Below are 22,696 nucleotides of genomic sequence, written 5' to 3'. Positions count from 1 at the left end.
AAATACTGGAAACAGTAGGAATGGCAGGCAGTATCCATGGAGAGGGGAAGGTAGGGTTAATGTATTGGATTATGACCTTCTGTCAAAACCAGGGGATAATGCAGAAGAGCCAGCAAGAAGGAACAGAGCCAGGGGAAAAACATGTAATTAGGTGGAGAACAGGAAATGTTCAAGTTTTAATGGGTTGAGAAAAATGGCAATAATGAAACGAGGGGGACATAAATTGTCCAGAAATCATAAACCATCTACTTAACCTTGGTGGTAGAAAGAATTATGGAATGAATCTCTTCTGAGTACAGAAGAACATCTAGAAATGAGAAATGGATAGTCAGCATGGATTTCAAAAGGGAAAATCAGTGCTTGACTAACACTACTGAATTTTTTGAGAAGGTAATAGTTATGGGCCTCCTCTGAGGGATCATAACTCGTACAGGCTTTCTGTCCTGTTTCTGTGGCATGGGGGTTAAGGGTGCGGGCCCATTTGGCCATGTTGTCTGGGGACAAATGGGCACGGTCTACGTCTCCAAAGACTGATGCGAAGTGAATCCACAGGCGTCCAGCGAACACTGTGGGGTGCTCAGATTTCGTCTGCCATCTACGGGGTCACCCCGGTTATACCCGATCGCATCCAGGATCGGGGTATGCATTTCTGCAAGGGTGCCTCCTCCTACATTCTGTGGGTCGGGAAGGACTGCTGCTACCGACGGATCTAAACTTAAAACCATGAGCTTTACATGCTCTCTCTCATCCAGGCCGTACATGTTCGCCTGACGTCTAACTGTGGCAAAGAACTGGTGGGGGTCTGAGGCGGGGAGGAACGGTGTGATCTTCTCGCACGCGTACCGTAATTGGGTCACTGTTAAGGAGGTGGAATATAGAAATTCCGTGTCGTCTACTATGGCTGTGCGGTGGGTGGTTACAGGGTTCATTGGAGCTTGAACTATCTGCTGTGTGGGGGGTTGGGGAGCTTTTCTCTTTAGGGGCTTTCCCTGCGCACATGTTCCCTGAACATATCACTGCTCTGTTTTGTGTAACTCTTCCCAATCAGGGCCGTCTTCCTGATCTAACTTTTCCCTAAAGGTTTCCTGAAAACCTTTCTGAACAGAAAGCAGTGATTGCAGCTCTGCAATCTGCTTCCGGCACTTTGCGTGATCCAAGGTGCTTTGTCTTTGTTCTGTGGTGGCAGCATGGAGTGCTCTTAATGCTGCCTTGAGATCACTACACTGTTTCTGTAATGTCTCTACCTGTTTTTCTGTCTCCTCTCGTACCAGGACTGCACGTTGCGTGTCCGATAGGCCTTTTCGTATTGAGACTGGAAGCTGCTTAAATGCACCAGACAAGACTGGTGAGCCCGTTTGGCGTCACCCACCTCTCCATCTTTTGCTGCCAATTCCCTCTTCAATTCCATATTCTCCTTTTCTACTTCGTTTACATCGACCTTACTCATCCGATGTATGCCCTCAACTTCTTTGCGGAGCGTCTTAGCGACCTCCTCTGTGCCTCGCAATTGTGCCAAGCAGGACACGATTGCCATCGGCTTGCGAGCTTTTCCCAAGCTCTTTTTGTGGATCTCGCTCAGGTTCTCCCACCAAGTATGTCCTATACTCCCGGGACCTGATTCCTCATTATCACAGAAATCATTCCAAAGGGGCCATCCTTTCCCTTTGAGATATTTCCTGATTTCTTCCTCCCAAATGGGACACTGTCCCACTCTACTGCTGCTGGTCGCTGCGACCGCAAATTCCTCAGGGTTCATGAGGCGCTGCATTGCCATCTTGCCTATCCGACTACTTCTTCTAAATTTGGAATAGGGGGTTAAGGCGGTGTTGTAAATGCAGGTACGGCTTTCGCTACTTTCCGAAATACAAACTTCCGACAGTTTTGACGCAACAAAAATCTATCAGTTTTACCTTGTAGCCCTGTTAGTTACGCATGCATACACACACTTCCGAATTATGAGTATTGGTCAGAACTGCTTGAACACTTCTGGTTTTCTGTTTCCAATTGGATTTCTAATTCAAATTCTTGGATTCTCCCGGAGTGGTTTTCCACTTCTAGATCGGGTCCCATCAGGATGTCGCCAAATGTTGCTCTTAATTTTAGCCTTAGTTTAATTGCTCTTGTTCTATCACCTTTGCTCTTGAGCGCCAGGTATCTTTCTGATACCGCCACATGGTTCAAGTCCGAGTAATGATCAATAATCCAACACACCACTTAGTAAGAGTTAAATCAACGCACATTTATTATACACAGTAATCAATACTTATAATTAAATTCTACTTCTAAGCTACTTCCTACAACTAACAGGCCAATACTTAATTTTGGAAATGGCCCACCAGGTCAGGGAAACGAATGGCCTTTCGTATGGGTTCTGAGCCTGTGGGATTCGAAGCTGGTACAGGTCGATAGCTAGGAGCGCCTGTCTCGTAGCGAGCGTTGAAGTAAGACTTACGATTTGAGCGGTTGTTACAGAAGGTCAGCAGAAGCGTGTCGAAGGGTGCAGAAGGGTGGCAGAGAGGAGGAGTCGATTTGAACTTGGACTCTATTCTTATAGTCCCCAGGGGCTTCCCGCCTTTCGGGGCGGACCCTGTACCTGGTTCCAAGTGATTGGACTTCATCCCAATCACTTGGTTCGATATTCTCCAAGGCTGAAGCGATTCCTTGATCGATGGGCGGTTTTGGGGTGGACGTTCACCTCTCTTTGTGTAGGCTCCTATTGGCGCCGAAAAGTCTGGGTTGGCTTTGTGTGTCTAATTTGTTACACATTGTTCCCGGGGATTGCTAATTAATATTCAGATGGCTGGTGTTTTGTTATGCTGATGGCTGCAGGTATCGATGCTGTCTGGCCTCCCCAGAGGCGAATACAGTTTTACCTGCAGCTGCTAGTTTTAGTCCTGTTGGCTGATTTTCCCATCAGCCTTTTCCGTTCGCCATTTTAAATCGGGGTTAGCCATTCTAAATCAGGAGTTAGCCATTTTAACTGGCGACATTCCCTCCTTGTGATCCTAACGTGAAGTGTGAAGGATCACATCATTACGTTGCTTTCCATTCCCTGACCTGGGGGGGGGGGGGGGGGGGGGGACACTTCCTTCATGGCCTCTGCACTGACCATAGCTATGCACAAAATCTTTTAACAAACAATTCTAAGGGCGCTATGTCAGACAGGGGCATGCATTACAAAACAATAAACTTGGAACCTCTAACTTATTCTTAATATACTACACTCACCTAAACATTCCATTATCCTACCTTCCTCAATCATACAACAAAATCATAGCATTTCATACAGTCTTTCCTGGCTTGGCAGTCAAGCTCAGGATCATACAATTTTTTTGCTCATGAAAAAGTTACATAGAACATAGAACAATACAGCGCAGTTCAGGCCCTTCGGCCCACGATGTTGCACCGAAACAAAAGCCATCTAACCTACACTATGCCATTATCATCCATATGTTTATCCAATAAACTTTTAAATGCCCTCAATTTTGGCGAGTTCACTACTGTAGCAGGTAGGGCATTCCACGGCCTCACTACTCTTTGCGTAAAGAACCTACCTCTGACCTCTGTCCTATATCTATTGCCCCTCAGTTTAAAGTTATGTCCCCTCGTGCCAGCCATTTCCATCCGCGGGAGAAGGCTCTCACTGTCCACCCTATCCAACCCCCTGATCATTTTGTATGCCTCTATTAAGTCTCCTCTTAACCTTCTTCTCTCCAACGAAAACAACCTCAAGTCCATCAGCCTTTCCTCATAAGATTTTCCCTCCATACCAGGCAACATCTTGGTAAATCTCCTCTGCACCCGCTCCAAAGCCCCCACGTCCTTCCTATAATGCGGTGACCAGAACTGTACGCAATACTCCAAATGCGGCCGTACCAGAGTTCTGTACAGCTGCAACATGACCTCCCGACTCCGGAACTCAATCCCTCTACCAATAAAGGCCAACACTCCATAGGCCTTCTTCACAACCCTATCAACCTGGGTGGCAACTTTCAGGGATCTATGTACATGGACACCTAGATCCCTCTGCTCATCCACACTTTCAAGAACTTTACCATTAGCCAAATATTCCGCATTCCTGTTATTCCTTCCAAAGTGAATCACCTCACACTTCTCTACATTAAACTCCATTTGCCACCTCTCAGCCCAGCTCTGCAGCTTATCTATATCCCTCTGTAACCTGCTACATCCTTCCACACTATCGACAACACCACCGACTTTAGTATCGTCTGCAAATTTACTCACCCACCCTTCTGCGCCTTCCTCTAGGTCATTGATAAAAATGACAAACAGCAACGGCCCCAGAACAGATCCTTGTGGTACTCCACTTGTGACTGTACTCCATTCTGAACATTTCCCATCAACCACCACCCTCTGTCTTCTTTCAGCTAGCCAATTTCTGATCCACATCTCTAAATCACCCTCAATCCCCAGCCTCCGTATTTTCTGCAATAGCCTACCGTGGGGAACCTTATCAAACGCTTTGCTGAAATCCATATACACATCAACTGCTCTACCCTCATCTACCTGTTCAGTCACCTTCTCAAAGAACTCAATAAGGTTTGTGAGGCATGACCTACCCTTCACAAAGCCATGCTGACTATCCCTGATCATATTATTCCTATCTAGATGATTATAAATCTTGTCTCTTATAATCCCCTCCAAGACTTTACCCACTACAGACGTGAGGCTCACCGGTCTATAGTTGCCGGGGTTGTCTCTGCTCCCCTTTTTGAACAAAGGGACCACATTTGCTGTCCTCCAGTCCTCTGGCACTATTCCTGTAGCCAATGATGACATAAAAATCAAAGCCAAAGGTCCAGCAATCTCTTCCCTGGCCTCCCAGAGAATCCTAGGATAAATCCCATCAGGTCCCAGGGACTTATCTATTTTCAGCCTGTCCAGAATTGCCAACACCTCTTCCCTACGTACCTCAATGCCATCTATTCTATTAGCCTGGGGCTCAGCATTCTCCTCCACAACATTATCTTTTTCCTGAGTGAATACTGACGAAAAATATTCATTTAGTATCTCGCCTATCTCTTCAAACTCCACACACAATTTCCCATCCCTGTCCTTGACTGGTCCTACTCTTTCCCTAGTCATTCGCTTATACCTGACATACGAGTTCTTTACATCTCGTTATTTACAATAACAATAAACGCAAGTGAGTGCACTTTATTACTTTATTATAGATCGCGAGGGTCAGGGGTCTGGTCTTAACCGAACATAGGGGATCTGATCCTATATACCGGGGTTTGAGCGCGGTAGGCTCTCCTTCTCCATTTTCGTAGACGCATAGTCTGCACTACACAGCAGAGTATCGCCAATGCTAGCAATGTTTCGATTACATAGGACAGGGAGTACCAGGTTATGAACCTGGCACACCAGGATGATATGGTGTCGCTGGTGACTGGGCTCTGGGTACTGCGGGGCAGTGAAACATTAATGGCTGGGGGTCTTGAAGTCATGGGGTTCGCGGTCATGCGCAACCAAATGTCCAATAACATTATGTTGATCCATATGAAGGAAGTCCTCATGGCTGTTCTCTTTCCTTTTCTTTCTTTGTTTTCTCCGGTCCTGGAGCTTCTGGAGTTCTGTAGAAATAAGCATAGTGTCTGTAACTATCTTTGTTTAATATCTGGTATGCTAGTGTGTCTGTCCTTTGGTGCCAATTATTCCCTTTATAATTGGTCACTATGTGTGACTCCCTCTTTTTTTTTCAAAAACAAATTTTAGGACATGGCACACTTCCCAATAATGAACCAGTGCTGATTTAGCATCCAAATGTTCCAGGATGTAAATAGCAGATGGTCGGCAACCTAAAGGTCACCTAAACAAACAAAACTTTTTGAACTGAAAAATGCCAAAATGAGGTGCGTATGGGCCGCGACGGGTACGATTTGGATGGAGTCCCCGGGTAGGACGGCTACCAATGCCGTATCTCCCCTACCTGAGCGTACTTGACCAGAGGGGAGGTTCCCAGGCAGGGCAGGTCTCAAGCCGTTTCTCCACTGCCTGAGCAACCGACAAGAACAGGCAAAAATGTTTTCATTGTGGTGGGGCTGCCGTAGTGGTTCTATCCTTCGAACCAGAAGGGCAGTTACAAGCGGGCGTCTGGTACCCGAACAAGTGTCTGCAGACAAGCTAGTTCCTCTGAACTAGTGACTAGCCACAGTGAGTCTCTGGAGGCAAGTCCTCAGAGGTTTCGGCCGAATAGGCGGGCAGTGAGAAAAAATTCTCCTGTCGGACATACAACATTTAACAAACGTACACACAACATAAAACATTCTGCAGGTTCCATCAGAAAGGACAACACTTCTCCCAAGCGGTTCCTTTAAAACATCATCTGGACACCTCAGTTCTCGGCTGCGAACAGGGTCGCAAAGGGGTTGGCGGTTTGGGAGTCAGACCCAAGGTCGTCCTCTTCTCCCAGGTGCCAAACTCTGGAGTGAATTAGGGCTGAAAGGGCTGCATGGTGTGAGGTGGGGTCGCTCTCGCCGTTGCGGACGAGTCTGTATGAGTTGTCACAGTGCCAATAATTGGTGTCTAGTTGTGTGGGGACAAAATCGGGGTCGTCTGTGTGGTTCGGTAGTCGGTGGTGAGGTTTGTTCAGGAAAGTGATCAGGAAGGGATCACTTGGATCGTAGTCAGAGTCGCTGTGTGTGGGTCCTGTTGCATGGGGATAGTAGGGAGCGCGCTGTGGCTATCGTCCGAGTCACAGTCGCTGTCTCTGCTGCTGCAGTCTGTGGGCGTTCCGGGGCGGAGTGTATATTTCGGGGGTGGAGTCAAGGTCGAGTCCGTGGCTGGGCGTGGTGGGGGTCGGTACGGTTACGTTGGCTGTGGGCGGGATGTGGTGTGCTGCATCGAGCATGACGTGGTGTGCATGGTTCGACTGTGTTCCATATGCCTTCAGCTGGTTTATATGAAACCACGCAGTCTTACCATTGGGGTTCTTTATTTTATAAACGGAAGGGCTTACTTTATCCGCAATGGAATACGGACCCGAGTATTTTGGTGACAGGAATGTGCTGGGGTTATATACAGAAAGCATCACTTGTTATCCGATACTATACTCAGTCGCATGCACTGTCTTGTCGAAACAAGCCTTGCTCTGTTTCTTTCTTGTGCCCAATTTCACTGCGGCTGCTAGCTGAGCCGTTTTAACATTTGCAACTAATTGCTCCACGGCTATCTCGTGTGTGAGGGCCGTCACTTCGGGGCTGGTCAGGTCCAAATCTAACAAATATTCTGTGCCTTGCATGGGGCGTCCGGTCATGAGGGTGTGTGGGGTGTAACCTGTGGAGGTAGAAATAGTGTTATGCAAAAACATCAGCGCAAAAGGGAGGACTGAGTCCCAAGTGGTGTTGTTCTGATGGACCATTTTTCTGAGGGTGGTTTTTAGGGTCCGATTCATGCGCTCCACGATACCACTCGACTGTGGGTGGTATGCTATGTGGAATTTTTGGGTGATGCCAAATATCGTGAGGACGTTCTGCATGACACGTCCCGTAAAATGGGAGCCTTGGTCGAATTCAATGCTGCGGGGCAGTCCCCATTTTGTAAAGATGTGGTGGGTCAGAATCTTGGCTGTGGTTTTTGCAGTGTTTATGCGGGCTGGGAATGCTTCCACACATTTTGTAAATGTGTCAATGACCACAAGTACATATTTATAGCCATTCCTGCAAGAGGGCAATGGACCTATAAAATCAATCTGGAGGTTAGTCCAGGGGCCATTAACGGGTCGGGTGTGGCTGAGTTGAGCCTTTTTGGCATATCTGTCCGCATTATTCTGCGCACAGATAAGACAGTTTTCTATGTAATGGTTTACATCTTCCTTCATATTCGGCCACCAACAAAGCTGCTTGAGATGGGCTGTAGTGGGATCGATTCCCTGATGTCCATGACCGTCATGGAACAAGCAAATCAATTGGTTCCTGTCCTGTTCAGGAACCACATAAAGGGTGTCCTTTAACACCACACCGTCATGTGTGGTCAGTGTATTTCTAAACCTCTCGTAGGATGCTGGATACTTCCCTTTTACAATCTCCGTGAGATTGCTGTCCTGCTTCTGGGCCTCCACTAGATCCTCGATCTTTGTGAGACCTGAACTGCACTCACTGGCGCTCTTTTGGGGGGTTTCCAAAAATACCCATGTCTGGCACCTGCTTTAGCCAGTGCGTCGGCTTTTACATTTCCAGGGGGGGAGGAACGATGGTGGCTGCGGACTTTGATGATCCCAAAAGTCCTGTTCTGGGCTTTTTCTAAAATATGACGGAGCAATGGGGCTGAGGGGAGGGGTTTTCCATCTGCGGAAACAAATCCTCTTGCTTCCCACAGGGGCAGAAATTCCGTACGGCTGTTACAGACATAGAGGCTGTCCGAGTACATGTCTGCTGGGCTGGGGAAGGAATCTGGGTGTTCAACTATATATGCGATGGCCGCGAGCTCTGCTGCCTGCGTGCCTAAGTGTCCGGGTAGTTTTAACGATATTTACTCGAGGGCGCGTCCCTGTGCGTCCTCGACATATATACAGCAACCTGTTATGCGCTGCCCATCCAAGACTGTGGAAGATCCATCCACATAGATCTTAATGGGCTCACAAGTGTCCGTGTGCGGGGGGCTCGGAGTTGAATTACCTATCTTTCTGGGGGGTGTTGTAGCGATAAAGGGGCCTGTGTTGTGGTGTGGAGACATACTCTCACATTCATGGGGGGTTCTGGGGTACTGTAAATTGTCAGCTAAGTAGGTGTGTGTCTTTGTCCTTTTCACAGTGATGTCCCGTCCCTGCAAGAGAAGGGTCCATCTGGCTGCTCTTATTTGGCTTACTGTACCGTCCTTGAGTCGTCCGTCCAGTAAAAGTTGGGTGGGGGTATGTTCGGTCAGAATTGTGATGGGGTTCAGTCCGGTAATATAGGAAAAGTACTGGACTGCCCAGAAAACTGCGAGCAGGTGCCTCTCACAGGCTGAAAATCCCTGCTCCACAGCATCTAAAAGTCGGGAGGCATAGGCTACGGGTCTTAACTGGTCGTGCCGTTCCTGGAGGAGCACGGCTGAAAGGGTGCGGTCTGTGGTCGCTACCTCTATGGCGTAAGGGGGAAGCGGGTCTGGAACTTGTAGTGCAGGGGCTGCTATGAGTGTCTGTTTTAAAGAGTCCACAGCATCCGTATGCTGCGGAAGCCATTCCCAGGGGGCTCCTTTCTTTAGGAGGTCTGAGAGGGGTGCTGCCTTGCTGGTGAAACAGTCAATCTGGTTTCGGCAGTAGCCAACCAGTCCTAAAAACGACCGGAGGGCTGAAACGTTCTGGGGAAGGGGCAATTTAGCAATAGAGTCAATTCTTTTATGCTCGATCTCGCGTTTACCGTGCGCGATAATTGTTCCCAAATATATCACTTTTTCTTCCAAAATCTGGGCCTTTTTGGGGTTGACTTTACAACCAATTGAATGTAATAGTTCCAGGAGTTCGGACAGAAGCTCAATGTGCTCTTCCTTGGTGTCTGTCTGCAGTAGTAGGTCGTCTACATACTGTACCAGACATTCGGGGCGAGAGAAGTTTGCTAAACCATTTGCCAGCTGTCGGTGGAAAATGGAGGGGGGAGTTGTGGAATCCTTGTGGCAGGCATGTCCACGTGTACTGCTGTGCTTTAAAGGTGAAGGCAAATTTGTACTGGCACACCTTTGCCAATGGAATGGACCAGAATCCATTACTGATGTCCAAAACCGTGAAGTAGCGGGAATTGAGTCCCTGCTTGAGCATGGTCTCGGGACTTGTTGCTACGGTGGGGTCTGCTGCAGGAGTGACTTTGTTGCGTTCCCGATAATCGATGGTCAGTCGCCATGATCCATCGGGCTTTCTCACTGGCCAAATCGGGGCATTATTAGTGGAGGCTACTGATCGAAGTACGCCCTGCTCTAATAAGCTCTCTATTACTTTTGAGATTTCTCCCTCTGCCTCTTGGGGAAATCAGTACTGTTTTTGGGGGTCTAGGGTCAGGTCCTGTTATTTGTACGGAGCCAGTCATCCGTTCACAGTCGTGCTTGTGGGTCGCGAATGCTGCCCTGTTCTTTTGCAGAACTGCTCTAACCTGCTTGTCCGTACTAAGCGTGGTCGGGTGGAACCAAAATTCGCCTACTGCGCTAATTTTGTTCATATACTCTCCTATGTTGAGCTTTGCCGGGGCTCTTGCGGATTTCGCCATCTTTCAGACACACTGGTTGACTGGATCGAATGATAAGTTGTGGGAATTCATGAGATCAATTCCCAGGATGTGTTCTGCTGTGTGGGGCAGGTCAACTAAATCCTCGGGGTGCTTGGTGGTGATGTTACCAATTTGAATGGGTACATGGGCTGTGATGGGTCCCTGCTGTGAGTGGCCTCTAAAGCCGCTGAGGGTGATAGTGGCTGTAGTGGGCCACGTGTCGTTTTGGAACATGGTGGAGGAATTTATTGTGGTGCGGGACCCTCCTGTGTCCCAGAGAAATTCGATAGGCTGTCCCCGAATTTTTGCTGCAACTACCGGTTGTCCTGACCTATCCCAAAGGGTGTCGCAGACCCAACTGGGGAGCCCGTACACAGTCAGTCCGTTCCGGTCAAGTCCATCTGATCCGAACGGGCGCTAACGCTATGAATGGGCTCTGTCTTTTTCTTAATCAGAGTGCCCATCTGCTGGGTTCTCTGTGGCTTTTTAGGGGCATTGCACTCTTTTGCGAAGTGTCCCAACTGTCCGCAGTTGTAACACTCTTGTGACTTGGGTGGGGGGGGCTGTTCTTTCCCTCATTCACCCATGCGGGGTCTGGTGTGTTGTTTTTACTGCCTGCATGTCTGCGGCCGCCTGCTTTCCTCACTATTATTAACGGTGGGTTTACTTTGAACAGATTGCTCCCAAACGCGGGACAATCTTTTCACCACCCACTTCTCGTTATGGGCCTCCTCTGAGGGATCATAACTCATACAGGCTTTCTGTCCTGTTTCTGTGGCATGGGGGTTAAGGGTGCGGGCCCATTTGGCCATGTTGTCTGGGGACAAATGGGCACGGTCTACGTCTCCAAAGACTGCTGCGAAGTGAATCCACAGGCATCCAGCGAACGCTGTGGGGTGCTCAGATTTCTTCTGCCTACATTTATTGAGGCCATCTATGGGGTCACCCCGGTTATACCCGATCGCATCCAGGATCGCGGTATGCATTTCTGCACGGGTGCCTCCTCCTACATTCTGTGGGTCGGGAAGGGCTGCTGCTACCGACGGATCTAAACTTAAAACCATGAGCTTTACATGCTCTCTCTCATCCAGGCCGTACATGTTCGCCTGACGTCTAACTGTGGCAAAGAACTGGTGGGGGTCTGAGGCGAGGAGGAACGGTGTGATCTTCTCGCACGCGTCCCGTAATTGGGACACTGTTATGGGGGTGGAATATAGAAATTCCGTTTCGTCTACTATGGCTGTGCGGTGGATGGTTACAGGGTTCATTGGAGCTTGAACTATCTGCTGTGTGGGGGGTTGGGGTGCTTTTCTCTTTTGGGGCTTTCCCTGCACACATGTTCCCTGAACATCTCTCTGCTCTGTTTCGTGTAACTCTTCCCAATCAGGGCTGTCTTCCTGATCTAACTTTTCCCCAAAGGTTTCCTGAAAACCTTTCTGAACAGAAAGCAGTGATTGCAGCTCTGCAATCTGCTTCCGGCACTTTGCGTGATCCAAGGTGCTTTGTCTTTGTTCTGTGGTGGCAGCATGGAGTGCTCTTAATGCTGCCTTGAGATCACTACACTGTTTCTGTAATGTCTCTACCTGTTTTTCTGTCTCCTCTCGTACCAGGACTGCACGTTGCGTGTCCCGATAGGCCTTTTCGTATTGAGACTGGAAGCTGCTTAAATGCGCCAGACAAGACTGGTGAGCCCGTTTGGCGTCACCCACCTCTCCATCTTTTGCTGCCAATTCCCTCCTCAATTCCATATTCTCCTTTTCTACTTCGCTTACATCGACCTTACTCATCCGATGTATGCCCTCAACTTCTTTGCGGAGCGTCTTAACGACCTCCTCTGTGCCTCGCAATTGTGCCAAGCAGGACACGATTGCCATCGGCTTGCGAGCTTTTCCCAAGCTCTTTTTGTGGATCTCGCTCAGGTTCTCCCACCAAGTATGTCCTATACTCCCGGGACCTGATTCCTCATTATCACAGAAATCATTCCAAAGGGGCCAGCCTTTCCCTTTGAGATATTTCCTGATTTCTTCCTCCCAAATGGGAGGTCCGACTCTACTGCTGCTGGTCGCTGCGACCGCAAATTCCTCAGGGTTCATGAGGCGCTGCATTGCCATCTTGCCTATCCGACTGCTTCTTCTAAATTTGGAACAGGGGGCTAAGGCGGTGTTGTAAATGCGGGTACGGCTTTCGCTACTTTCCGAAATACAAACATCCGACAGTTTTGATGCAACAAAAATCTATCAGTTTTACCTTATAGCCCTGTTAGTTACGCATGCATACACACACTTCTGAATTATGGTTATTGATCAGAACTGCTTGAACACTTCTGGTTTTCTGTATCCAATTGGATTTCTAATTCAAATTCTTGGGTTCTCCCGGAGTGGTTTTCCACTTCTAGATCGGGTCCCATCAGGATGTCGCCAAATGTTGCTCTTAATTTTAGCCTTTGTTTAATTGCTCTTGTTCTATCACCTTTGCTCTTGAGTCGCCACGTATCTTTCTGATACTGCCACGTGGTTCAAGTCCGAGTAATGATCAATAATCCAACACACCACTTAGTAAGAGTTAAATGAAATGAAAATGAAATGAAATGAAAATCGCTTATTGTCACAAGTAGGCGTCAATGAAGTTACTGTGAAAAGCCCCTAGTCGCCACATTCCGGCGCCTGTTCAAGGAGGCTGTTACGGGAACGTAAATCAACGCACATTTATTATATACAGTAATCAATACTTGTAATTAAATTCTACTTCTAAGCTACTTCCTACAACTAACAAGCCAATACTTAACTTTGGAAATGGCCCACCAGGTCAGGGAAACAAATGGCCTTTCGTATGGGTTCTGAGCCTGTGGGATTCGAAACTGGTACAGATCGATAGCTAGGAGCGCCTATCTCGTAGCGAGCGTTGATGTAAGACTTACGATTTGAGCGGTTGTTGCAGAAGGGTGTCAAAGGGTGGCAGAGAGGAGAAGGGTCGATTTGAACTTGGACTCTATTCTTATAGTCCCCAGGGGCTTGCCGCCTTTCAGGGCAGATCCTGTACCTGGTTCCAAGTGATTGGACTTCATCCCAATCACTTGGTTCGATATTCTCCAAGGCTGGAGTGATTCCTTGATCGATGGGCGGTTTTGGGGTGGACGTTCACCTCTCTTTGTGTAGGCTCCTATTGGCACCGAAAAGTCTGGGTTGGCTTTGTGTGTCTAATTTATTGCACATTGTTCCCGGGGATTGCTAATTAATATTCAGATGGCTGGTGTTTTGTTATGCTGATGGCTGCAGGTATCGAGCCTGTCTGGCCTCCCCAGTTTTACCTGCAGCTGCTTGTTTTAGTCCTGTTGGCTGATTTTCCCATCAGCCTTTTCCGTTCGCCATTTTAAATCGGGGTTAGCCATTCTAAATCAGGAGTTAGCCATTTTAACTGGCTACAATAGGTTATAGGTTACGATAGAGTGGATACAGAGAGCAGGTTTCTGAGAGGCCATTAATACAGATAGTCACCAAGAAATCTAATAGATTATTCAGAAGAAATTTCTTTACCCAAAGAGTGGTGAGAACATAGAACTTGCTACCTCAGGAAACGAATAGTATAGATCATTTAAGAGGAAGCTGGGGCAGCATGGTGGCAGTGGTTAGCATTGCTGCCTCTCAGCTCCAGAGTTCAATTCCGGCCTTGGGTGACTGAGTGGAGAAGGTGGGAAGTGGTGTCTTTCTCCCCGTGTCTGAGTGGGTTTCCTCCGGGTGCTCCGGTTTCCTCCCACTGTCCAAAGAAGTGCAGGTTAGGTGGATTTGCCATGCTAAATTGTCCCTTAGTGTGCAGGCTAGATGGGGTTACGGGAATAAGGCGGGGAAGCAGACCAAGGTTGGGTGCTCTATCAGATGGTCAGTGCAGACCTGATGGGCCGAAAGACCTCCTTCTGCACTGTAGAGGTACTATGTTCCAAGCATATGAGGGAAAAGGCAATCAAGAGTTACAATGGTAGATTCAGATGGTTACAGTGGTAGATTTTGATGACGAAAGATGAGAGTCTGGTTGGGCCAAATGGCATGTTACCTTGTCATTTGTAGAATGTGGAAAATAGCGATATAAAAAATGTAGCCACGATTTGCGGAAGATGTGAGTGTTGACAATACAACAGCAAAACAGAAGAGAACAAACCCTTTCACCTCCACCTTATTCCTGGGCCACTGGAGCCTCTGTCTTTTTAGATTTTCCATGTTTCCCTTCTCCATTGCTGTTCTGCTAGAACATCAACTGGTTCGAACAAAAGGATATCAACTCAAAGCATTAACCCAATCTTCTTCACTTCACACTGGTGTTTAATGTGCTGAGCGTTTCCAGCATTTTCTGCTTAAATTTCAGATTTCCAGGGCAGTACGGTGGTGCAGTGGTTAGCACGCTGCCTCACGGTGCCGAGGTCTCAGGTTCGATCCCGGCTCTGGGTCACTGTCCGTGTGGAGTTTGTACATTCTCCCCGTGTTTGTGTGGATTTCGCCCCCACAACCCAAAGATGTGCAAGGTAGGTGGATTGGCCGCGCTCAATTGCCCCTTAATTGGAAAAAATAAATTGGGTAATTGTAACTGAATTTTTAAATTCAGATTTCCAGTATCTGCAGAATTGTTTCTCCTATCTGCTTATTCCTGCAGCACTATTCAATAGGCGCACAGACTTCTCCCAGTGTCTCAGGTAACCTTCTTCCTGAAACCAATACTGCTGACACCTACAGATTTGTTGACCACTCACCTCATTAATCATTGTAGTAGCTGTTTGCGTGCAAAAGGAGTGCTGCATTTTTCTGCATAACTGTCAATACACTTTAAACTGAAATTATTGTTTGTCAAATGCGTTGAAGTATTTTGTGAGATGATACATGACTATGTAATAGCAAGTTTCAATGATCCTGATTGAAATGTGTGTCTGTGCACATGTGGATGTTGGAAGAGGCTAGCATTGGATTCATTGGCAATGCTGCTAGCAGTTGATTAGCCTTCCAACACCTGGGTGGAGTTTTATACTTGTACCGTTACCAGCCTATAATTTCCCCTCATTATTTTATTGGGAATAAAATTACTGGCTATAAGGCCACGGCAAAATCCTGAAAACCATGGTCCTACTGACCAGGATCACATATGGAGAATGAGTGTCTGGGCAAAATTCTAGAGTAAGCCCAAATTGTATGTGTGAGGAAGTCAAAGCATTCAGGAAAGGAAGAGAGAAAATCTCAAAATGCAATTAAGAAAACACCATTGTCAATATTTAAATACATAAAATAAAGCAAATGTACAGCATTTAATTGTAGTTTTAGTTATTAAATGTTGGCAAACTCTACCTGCAAAACCTTCTGAATTAATATCACCATCTTCACGTGCTCTCGCAAGTTTTTTTCTCCACGTTTTGGAAGTTCACTCTCCAGTTGTTTAAGCAACTGTTGCTGTTTCCTTTTTTCAGCTCTCATGTCCTGCAATACACCTTGCATCTTTCGTTTCAACACTAAGTGATTAAAAACGTACATTGCTGTTTGAGTGTGTGGATTAAGAATTCAGATCTAACTTTGTATTTATTTTCAGAGCAGATCTGTACTAATTTCAAACTTGTTAATTACCTATTAACTATGTTAACATACTTGTTGTATCTGTTGTAAATATTAGAAATTTGTGCCACCTAGCATTTGGCTAAAAGAGGCATTGGTAGGTCTGGGTGCAGTCACTGAGTTATTGGTGACTTGGCGTCCTATCAAAAAAAATCTTGTTAAAATTAGAAATGGAGGCAACATGGTGGCGGTGGTTAGCACTGCTGCCTCACGGCGCTGAGGTCCCAGGTTCGATCCCGGCTCTGGGTCACTGTCTGTGTGTATTTTGCACATTCTCCCCGTGTTTGCGTGGGTTTCGCCCCCACAACCCAAAGATGTGCAGGGTAGGTGAATTGGCCACACTAAATTGCCCCTTAATTGGAAAAAACGAATTGGGTACTTTAACTTTATTTTTAAAAAAATAAATGGATGGAATGATATACTCTAGCTAGTCAACAGATAACTATTGATATAACAAAGTAGTGCCGTAAAATAATTTTACCAATGTACATCTATACAGTAATGAAACAATTGTATCTCTACTGTAATTACTTAGCCTCTGCTTTTGAACGTCAAGCACTGAATTCTCCAAAGTGTGAATTTCCTGCAATAGAAAATAAAATTAGTAATTGGTTTTCATCAAAATCTCTCTCAGCACATTTTGTGCTTTTATTAGTGATGAGGAATGGAATGCTCCCCATTTCAGGCAGTGTTAGCATTAAGCACTATCAGGTCAGTTAGAACACTGCTTATTATAAAGTAAAGTCTCCTGCATTCTGCCTCAACGATGTGCCTCAGCCCCACCCAACTCCAGAACAGCACTATTCAATCTCAACATGGCTTCTGGAAATGATTTAATCTCATCAACCTGGCTAAACATTCTGAGGAAGTCACCAAGTTGGTGCACACAGGCAGCTCAGTCAGAGTGTATCCTGATTTTCAAAGAGCCTTTGATAAGGTGCCACATTATAGGCCACAAAATAAGATACTAATCTTGATGAAATAGCGAGGCGATTTGGGATTGGATAAAGAACTGGCTGAACCTTTGTAGGACAGAAAGCAGTTATTAATAATAGAGATTCTGCACAAAGACCAGTTATAAGGTGCATAAGAATTGCTGTTAGAACCGCTGCTTTACACCATCTTTACCAATAATCTGGACAAAGGTGTCAATCATTCACAAATTTGTGGATGATACAAAGAAATGTACGCGTATTAAAACCGTAGTTGAGAAAAATAGATCTCCAGAGGATCTAGTTTGGGGAGGTGGGGGAAACAGGATCTGTATCTGGAAGATGTTTTGCTTGGTGCTGGCCCAGGGCTGACTGCTCAAGGTTTCATTGCTAAGTAAGAAACTGAGCTGGTATTTTAATTCTGTATGAATCCTTGGTGACCCATAAGGAATATTTTGTATGTTTTCAATTTAAAAAAAAGCATTAGCCTGTATTGACAAGATGATTAAGTACAAAACTATACAGCAAATGATTGGCACCTCTACATGAAAAGAGTGAAGGGAGGTACAAACAAACATGGTGTTTCCCATCCTCCAATTATTCCAAAAGTGCTTTACAGCCCATTAATTACTTTACAATTGTGGTCACTTGTTCTGTAGATAAACACAGCAGCCAATCGTTACACAGTAAGACAAGATCTAACAGACAGCCCTGAGACAAATAATCAATAATCTGTCTTTTTGGCAGGTGAAGAATAAATGTTGGCTTGAACACTGGAAAACCTCTGAATAAGCAGGGATGACACAAGAAAAGGCACCCCTGGCCTTTTTTTGAGGACTACAATGCTACGCCACAGCAGTCTTGATTAGACCCTACCTGGAATACCACAAGCAATTCTGGGAGTTATACCGTAGAAAGTATATTAGACTTAGAGAAGGAGCAGATTTACCAGCATAATACTGGGATTCCAAGGGTTACGTAACCAGAAAGGATTACACAAACTAGGGTTGCATTCCCTGGAATTTAAAAGGATAAGCTTTCAAGATATGAAGGGGAACAAATAGGGTACTTAGAGAGAAATGACTTCCACTGGTTGGGGAGTCAAGGGCTAGGAGCGATGGCCTCAAACCTGGAGGAAGCCTTTCTGGAGTGAAGTTAAACATTTCTACACAAAGGATGGTTGAGGTATGGTACGCTCTTCCACAAACAGCAGTTGATGCCAAATATTTGATTACTTTTAAATCTTAACTAAGATATTAAGGGATATGGAACAAATACAGGTATATGGAACTGGGTCACAGATCAACCAAAATTTCACTGAATGGCAGAAGGGGCTTGAGTGGCTAAATAGCATATTCCGGTTGGTATACAAAAAGAAAGTCAACTGCAGTAGCTTATAACTGAAAGTTCTGCAGTATAAAAGTACCTGCAGAAAGAAGACATTACAATGTTGGCAACAATTTTCAACCCCAAAATACAAGCATTATTATTAATCATATTAGACTTACTTTCTGGGTAGCTAGAATCTCAGAACAAAGACCTAAAGAGTGCTCGATTGTTTTCATTATCAACCTAAAAACAAGCAATGATTTATGAAAAAGCTGTTGACTTGAGTTGTACACTACAATAAACATTGATTTTCATTACTTTAGCCAACTGGTGAAAACAAGCATTAAAGTGGTGCTGCATTAATAAGAAACATCTATTTGATAGTCCGATTTCGCAGGCAATTTCAGGCTAGTATGATTATTAAGATTCAAACTTTCCCGCAGGCAGTAAACAGAAACTGACAGGTTTAGCACTCAATTGGGCCCAATTTTAGTGGAAGAGAATATGTCAGCCCTTACATAAGAACTAGGAGCAGGAGTAGGCCATCTGGCCTCTCGAGCCTGCTCCGCCATTCAATGTGATCATGGCTGATCTTTTGTGGACTCAGCTCCACTTTCCGGCCCAAACACCATAACCCTTAATTCTTCAAAAAACTATCTATCTTTATCTTAAAAACATTTAATGAAGGAGCCTCAACTGCTTCATTGGGCAAGGAATTCCATAGATTCACGACCCTTTGGGTGAAGAAGTTCCTCCTAAACTCAGTTCTAAATCTACTTCCCCTTATTTTGAGGCTATGCCCCCTAGTTCTGCTTTCACCCGCCAGTGGAAACAACCTGCTCGCATCTATCCTATCTGTGCACTTCATAATTCTGGCTCTTCGCACCCACTTCCACCAAAAGTGTGGAGTATGCTGACTGGAACGCAGAAGCATGTTGCAGGATGGCAGAGGGACTAATGTATAGGCTATCTGATGCAGCACTGGGAGTCCTGACGGAGAAGGTCCAGAGGAGGTTGATGTCCTGCATGCATGGTGCTGTCCCTCCCTCCTCTGCTGCAGCTGGTATTGCTCTGCCTGACCTCATGTCCTTCTCCCATTTTTTTGGTCAGATCAAAGAGGCCCCGAGCAAGATGCTGATAACCAAGCACTCCGTTCTCCTGGTGACTCATATATGGTGGAGCAGTACAGCACCTTCACTCTCCAATCACATCACCATCCTTACCTCCTTTTATATCTGTCCCTGGGGGAAAAAAATATTAAAATTAAATTCACTTAATACTGCCCTTTTAAAATCAGTTATCTAGCTGCTCGCTGCAACTTTTGCACAGCTACTGATTTTCTCATCTCCATAACAGATGCCTTAGCCCTCAATTAAACTGTTACTATCTTACCCTGCCCTCTTGTAAGGCCTCATCTCTGTCCCCTCAAGTCCACACAATGAAGTCTTAAAAGGATATGGCGAACAGCTGGTTGAACCATCCACCACATAATCTGGCTGGACCATAGAGCACTGCTGGCACCTTAAAGCATAGTACGAAGTCTTACAACACCAGGTTAAAGTCCAACAGGTTTGTTTCGATGTCACTAGCTTTCGGAGCGCTGCTCCTTCCTCAGGTGAATGAAGAGGTATGTTCCAGAAACACATATATAGACAAATTCAAAGATGCCAAACAATGCTTGGAATGCGACACCTTAAAGCATGGAAGTGCAGCAGAGGGTAAAGAAGACATTTGGTATATTGGTCTTCATAGCGAGACGATTTGAATACAGGAGCAGGTATGTCTTACTGCAATTACACAGGGTATTGGTGAGACCACACCTGGAATATTGTCTCCTCATCTGAGGAAGGATGTTTGTGCGATAGATGGAATGTAGCAAAGGTTTACCAGACTGATTCATGGGATGGCAGGACTGACATATGAGGAGATATTGAGTTAGTTAGCATTACATTCACTGGAGCTCAGAAGAATGATAGGGAATTTAATTGAAACCTATAAAATTGTAACAGGATCAGACAGGATAGATGCAGAAAGAAAGTTCTCGATGGTGGGGGAGTCAAGAACCAGGGGTCACAGTCTGAGGATACAGAGTGGACCATTTAGGACAGAAATTAGGAGATATTTCTTCACCCAGAGTGGTAAGCCTCTGGAGTTTGCTACCATGGAAAGTACTTGAGGGCAAAACATTGTATGTTTTCAAAGAATGAGATATAGCTCTTAGGATGAAAGGGATCAAAGGATATGGGGGAAAGGTGGGAGTAGGCTACTGAGTTGGATGATCAGCCATGATAATAATGAATGGTGGAGCAGGATGGCCCTCTCGTGCTCCTATTTTCTATGTTTCTATTTGCTCAATCACCTCGTTATTCCTGGATCATACTGGAATGCAACAATAAACCCATCTTATTTTCTCTACTGCAAATTTCTTCTGCACTCTCTCTAAAGCCTCCACATTCTTCTGGTAGTGTGGCGACCAGAATTGAACATTATATTCGAAGTGTGGCCTAACTAAGGTTCTATACAGCTGCAACATGACTTGCCAATTCTTATACTCAATGCCCCAGCCAATGAAGGCAAGCATGCTGTATTCCTTCTTGACTACCTTCTCCACCTGTGTTGCCCCTTTCAGTGACCTGTGGACCTGTACACCTAGATCTCTCTGACTTTCAATACTCGAGGGTTCTACCATTCACTGTATATTCCCTACCTGCATTAGACCTTCCAAAATGCATTACCTCACATTTGTCCGGATTAAACTCCATCTGCCATCTCTCCGCCCAAGTCTCCAAACAATCTAAATCCTGCTGTATCATCTGGCAGTCCTCATTGCTATTCGCAATTCCACCAACCTTTGTGTCGTCTGCAAACTTACTACTCAGTCGTTACATTTTCCTCCAAATCATTTATATATACTACAAACAGCAAAGGTCCCAGCACTGATCCCTGCGGAACACCACTAGTCACAGCCCTCCAATTAGAAAAGCACCCTTCCATTGCTACTCTCTGCCTTCTATGACCTAGCCAGTTCTGTATCCATCTTGCCAGCTCACCCCTGATCCTGTGTGACTTCACCTTTTGTACCAGTCTACCATGAGGGACCTTGTCAAAGGCCTTACTGAAGTCCATATAGACAACATCCACTGCCCTACCTGCATCAATCATCTTTGTGACCTCTTCAAAAAACTCTATCAAGTTAGTGAGACACAACCTCCCCTTCACAAAACCATGCTGCCTCTCGCTAATATAAATGCCCAGCGCTAATACCCCATCAAAAACTTCCCTTTCCTTAGATATGCTGCCACCTTTCAAATCCATCTCCACCTTTTCCGTAACCCCACGCTTCAACCCCTCCAATCAGTCCCGTTCCAGTACAAGAGTGAGTCTTATCAAAGACACAAATCATTCCAAGTCACTGAAAAAGGTAAATGATCTCTCCTTGTCCTTCTCAACCTGTCTGTAGCCTTTAATACAGTTGACCAAACCATCCTCCTCCAATGCGATTGACTCTAATCCCGTCAAGCTGGTGGGACAGCTCTTAACTGGTTCCTTTCTTAACTAATTAATTATAGCCAGTGTACCACCTGCAATTGCGCTCTCTTTTTCACATTATACAAAAGCAAAGCTTTTGTTTTCACATATATGCTGATGACATCCAGCTTTACATCACTAGCATCTCTCACGACGACTCCACTGTTATTAAATTATCACTCCGTTTATCCAACAATCAGTACTTGGCAAGCAGAAATTTCCTCCGATTAATTATGAGATAGGCCAGGCTTGTCCAACACATGGCCTGGGAACCGGATTGTGGCCCTCTGACGCCAGTCTATGGGGCTCCCGGAGCCATTGCTTAAAATGCCAGCGAGGGAGAGACTTAGGGAAAGAGACAGCCGGGCTCAGGGAGGAGAGGTTGCCACGTTCATTTAACGTGTCTTCATCTTTTTACTGTCTGTGTCACCCCCCCTCCCTCTCAACTAGCTTTGTATTGTCAGCTAATCTAGATAGACAAAAAGCCTGAGAATAATCCAAGTCATTAAAACATTTTTTTTTTTTTAAAATAAAAAGAGTACCTAATAATTTTTTTCCCAATTAAGGAGCAATTTAGCACGGCCAATTCATCTACCATACATATCTTTGGGTTGTGGGCTGAGGCCCATGCAGACACCGGGAGACTGTGCAAACTCCACACGGACAATGACCGGGGCCAGGATCGAACCCGGGTCCTCAGTGCCATGATGCAGCAGTGCTAACCACTGCGCCACCATGCCACCTTCATAATCCAAGTTATTAATGTATACAAGATTGATAATAACCGAGTTCCACCACGGATCCTTGCAGCACTCGAACGACTTACACGTGACAACTTGAAAATGCCCCAAATATCCCTATCCTCTGCATCTTCACCGTTAACGATTTCTCTATCTATGTTAATATATTACTCCAACTCCACATGTCCATATCCCTCTATGTGGCTCGGTGGCATATTTTATTTTATATTGTTCCTGTGAAACAAAACATTCACTAAAATCCATGCATTGGAAATACTTACTTCCCTTCTCCACCGTTCATCTGAGCTGCTTCTCGGAGTGCGTGCGTGAATTGAAGCCTGTAAACCAAAGAAATAGAACAGCTAGTTACTTTGTATTTTTCT

The 22,696-nt window shown here is 45.7% G+C and overlaps 1 protein-coding gene across 1 annotated transcript in view; it reads right to left on the bottom strand.

Annotated features, from left to right (window-relative positions):
• cenph (centromere protein H) overlaps positions 1-22,696 on the bottom strand; it is a 49,494-nt gene that overhangs the window by 1,158 nt on the left and 25,640 nt on the right. Inside the window, exons 6-9 of the mRNA XM_072515981.1 lie at positions 22,595-22,651; positions 18,225-18,288; positions 16,316-16,367; positions 15,524-15,684 (exon numbers count right to left, since the gene is read on the bottom strand). Of these exons, the coding sequence (XP_072372082.1) occupies positions 15,524-15,684; positions 16,316-16,367; positions 18,225-18,288; positions 22,595-22,651 (334 nt within the window). The remainder of the gene's footprint in view (positions 1-15,523; positions 15,685-16,315; positions 16,368-18,224; positions 18,289-22,594; positions 22,652-22,696) is intronic.

Source organism: Scyliorhinus torazame, chromosome 9 (assembly GCF_047496885.1).
Source record: "Scyliorhinus torazame isolate Kashiwa2021f chromosome 9, sScyTor2.1, whole genome shotgun sequence".
Taxonomy (NCBI): domain Eukaryota; kingdom Metazoa; phylum Chordata; class Chondrichthyes; order Carcharhiniformes; family Scyliorhinidae; genus Scyliorhinus; species Scyliorhinus torazame.
This window is presented reverse-complemented; position numbering and strand designations above follow the sequence as displayed.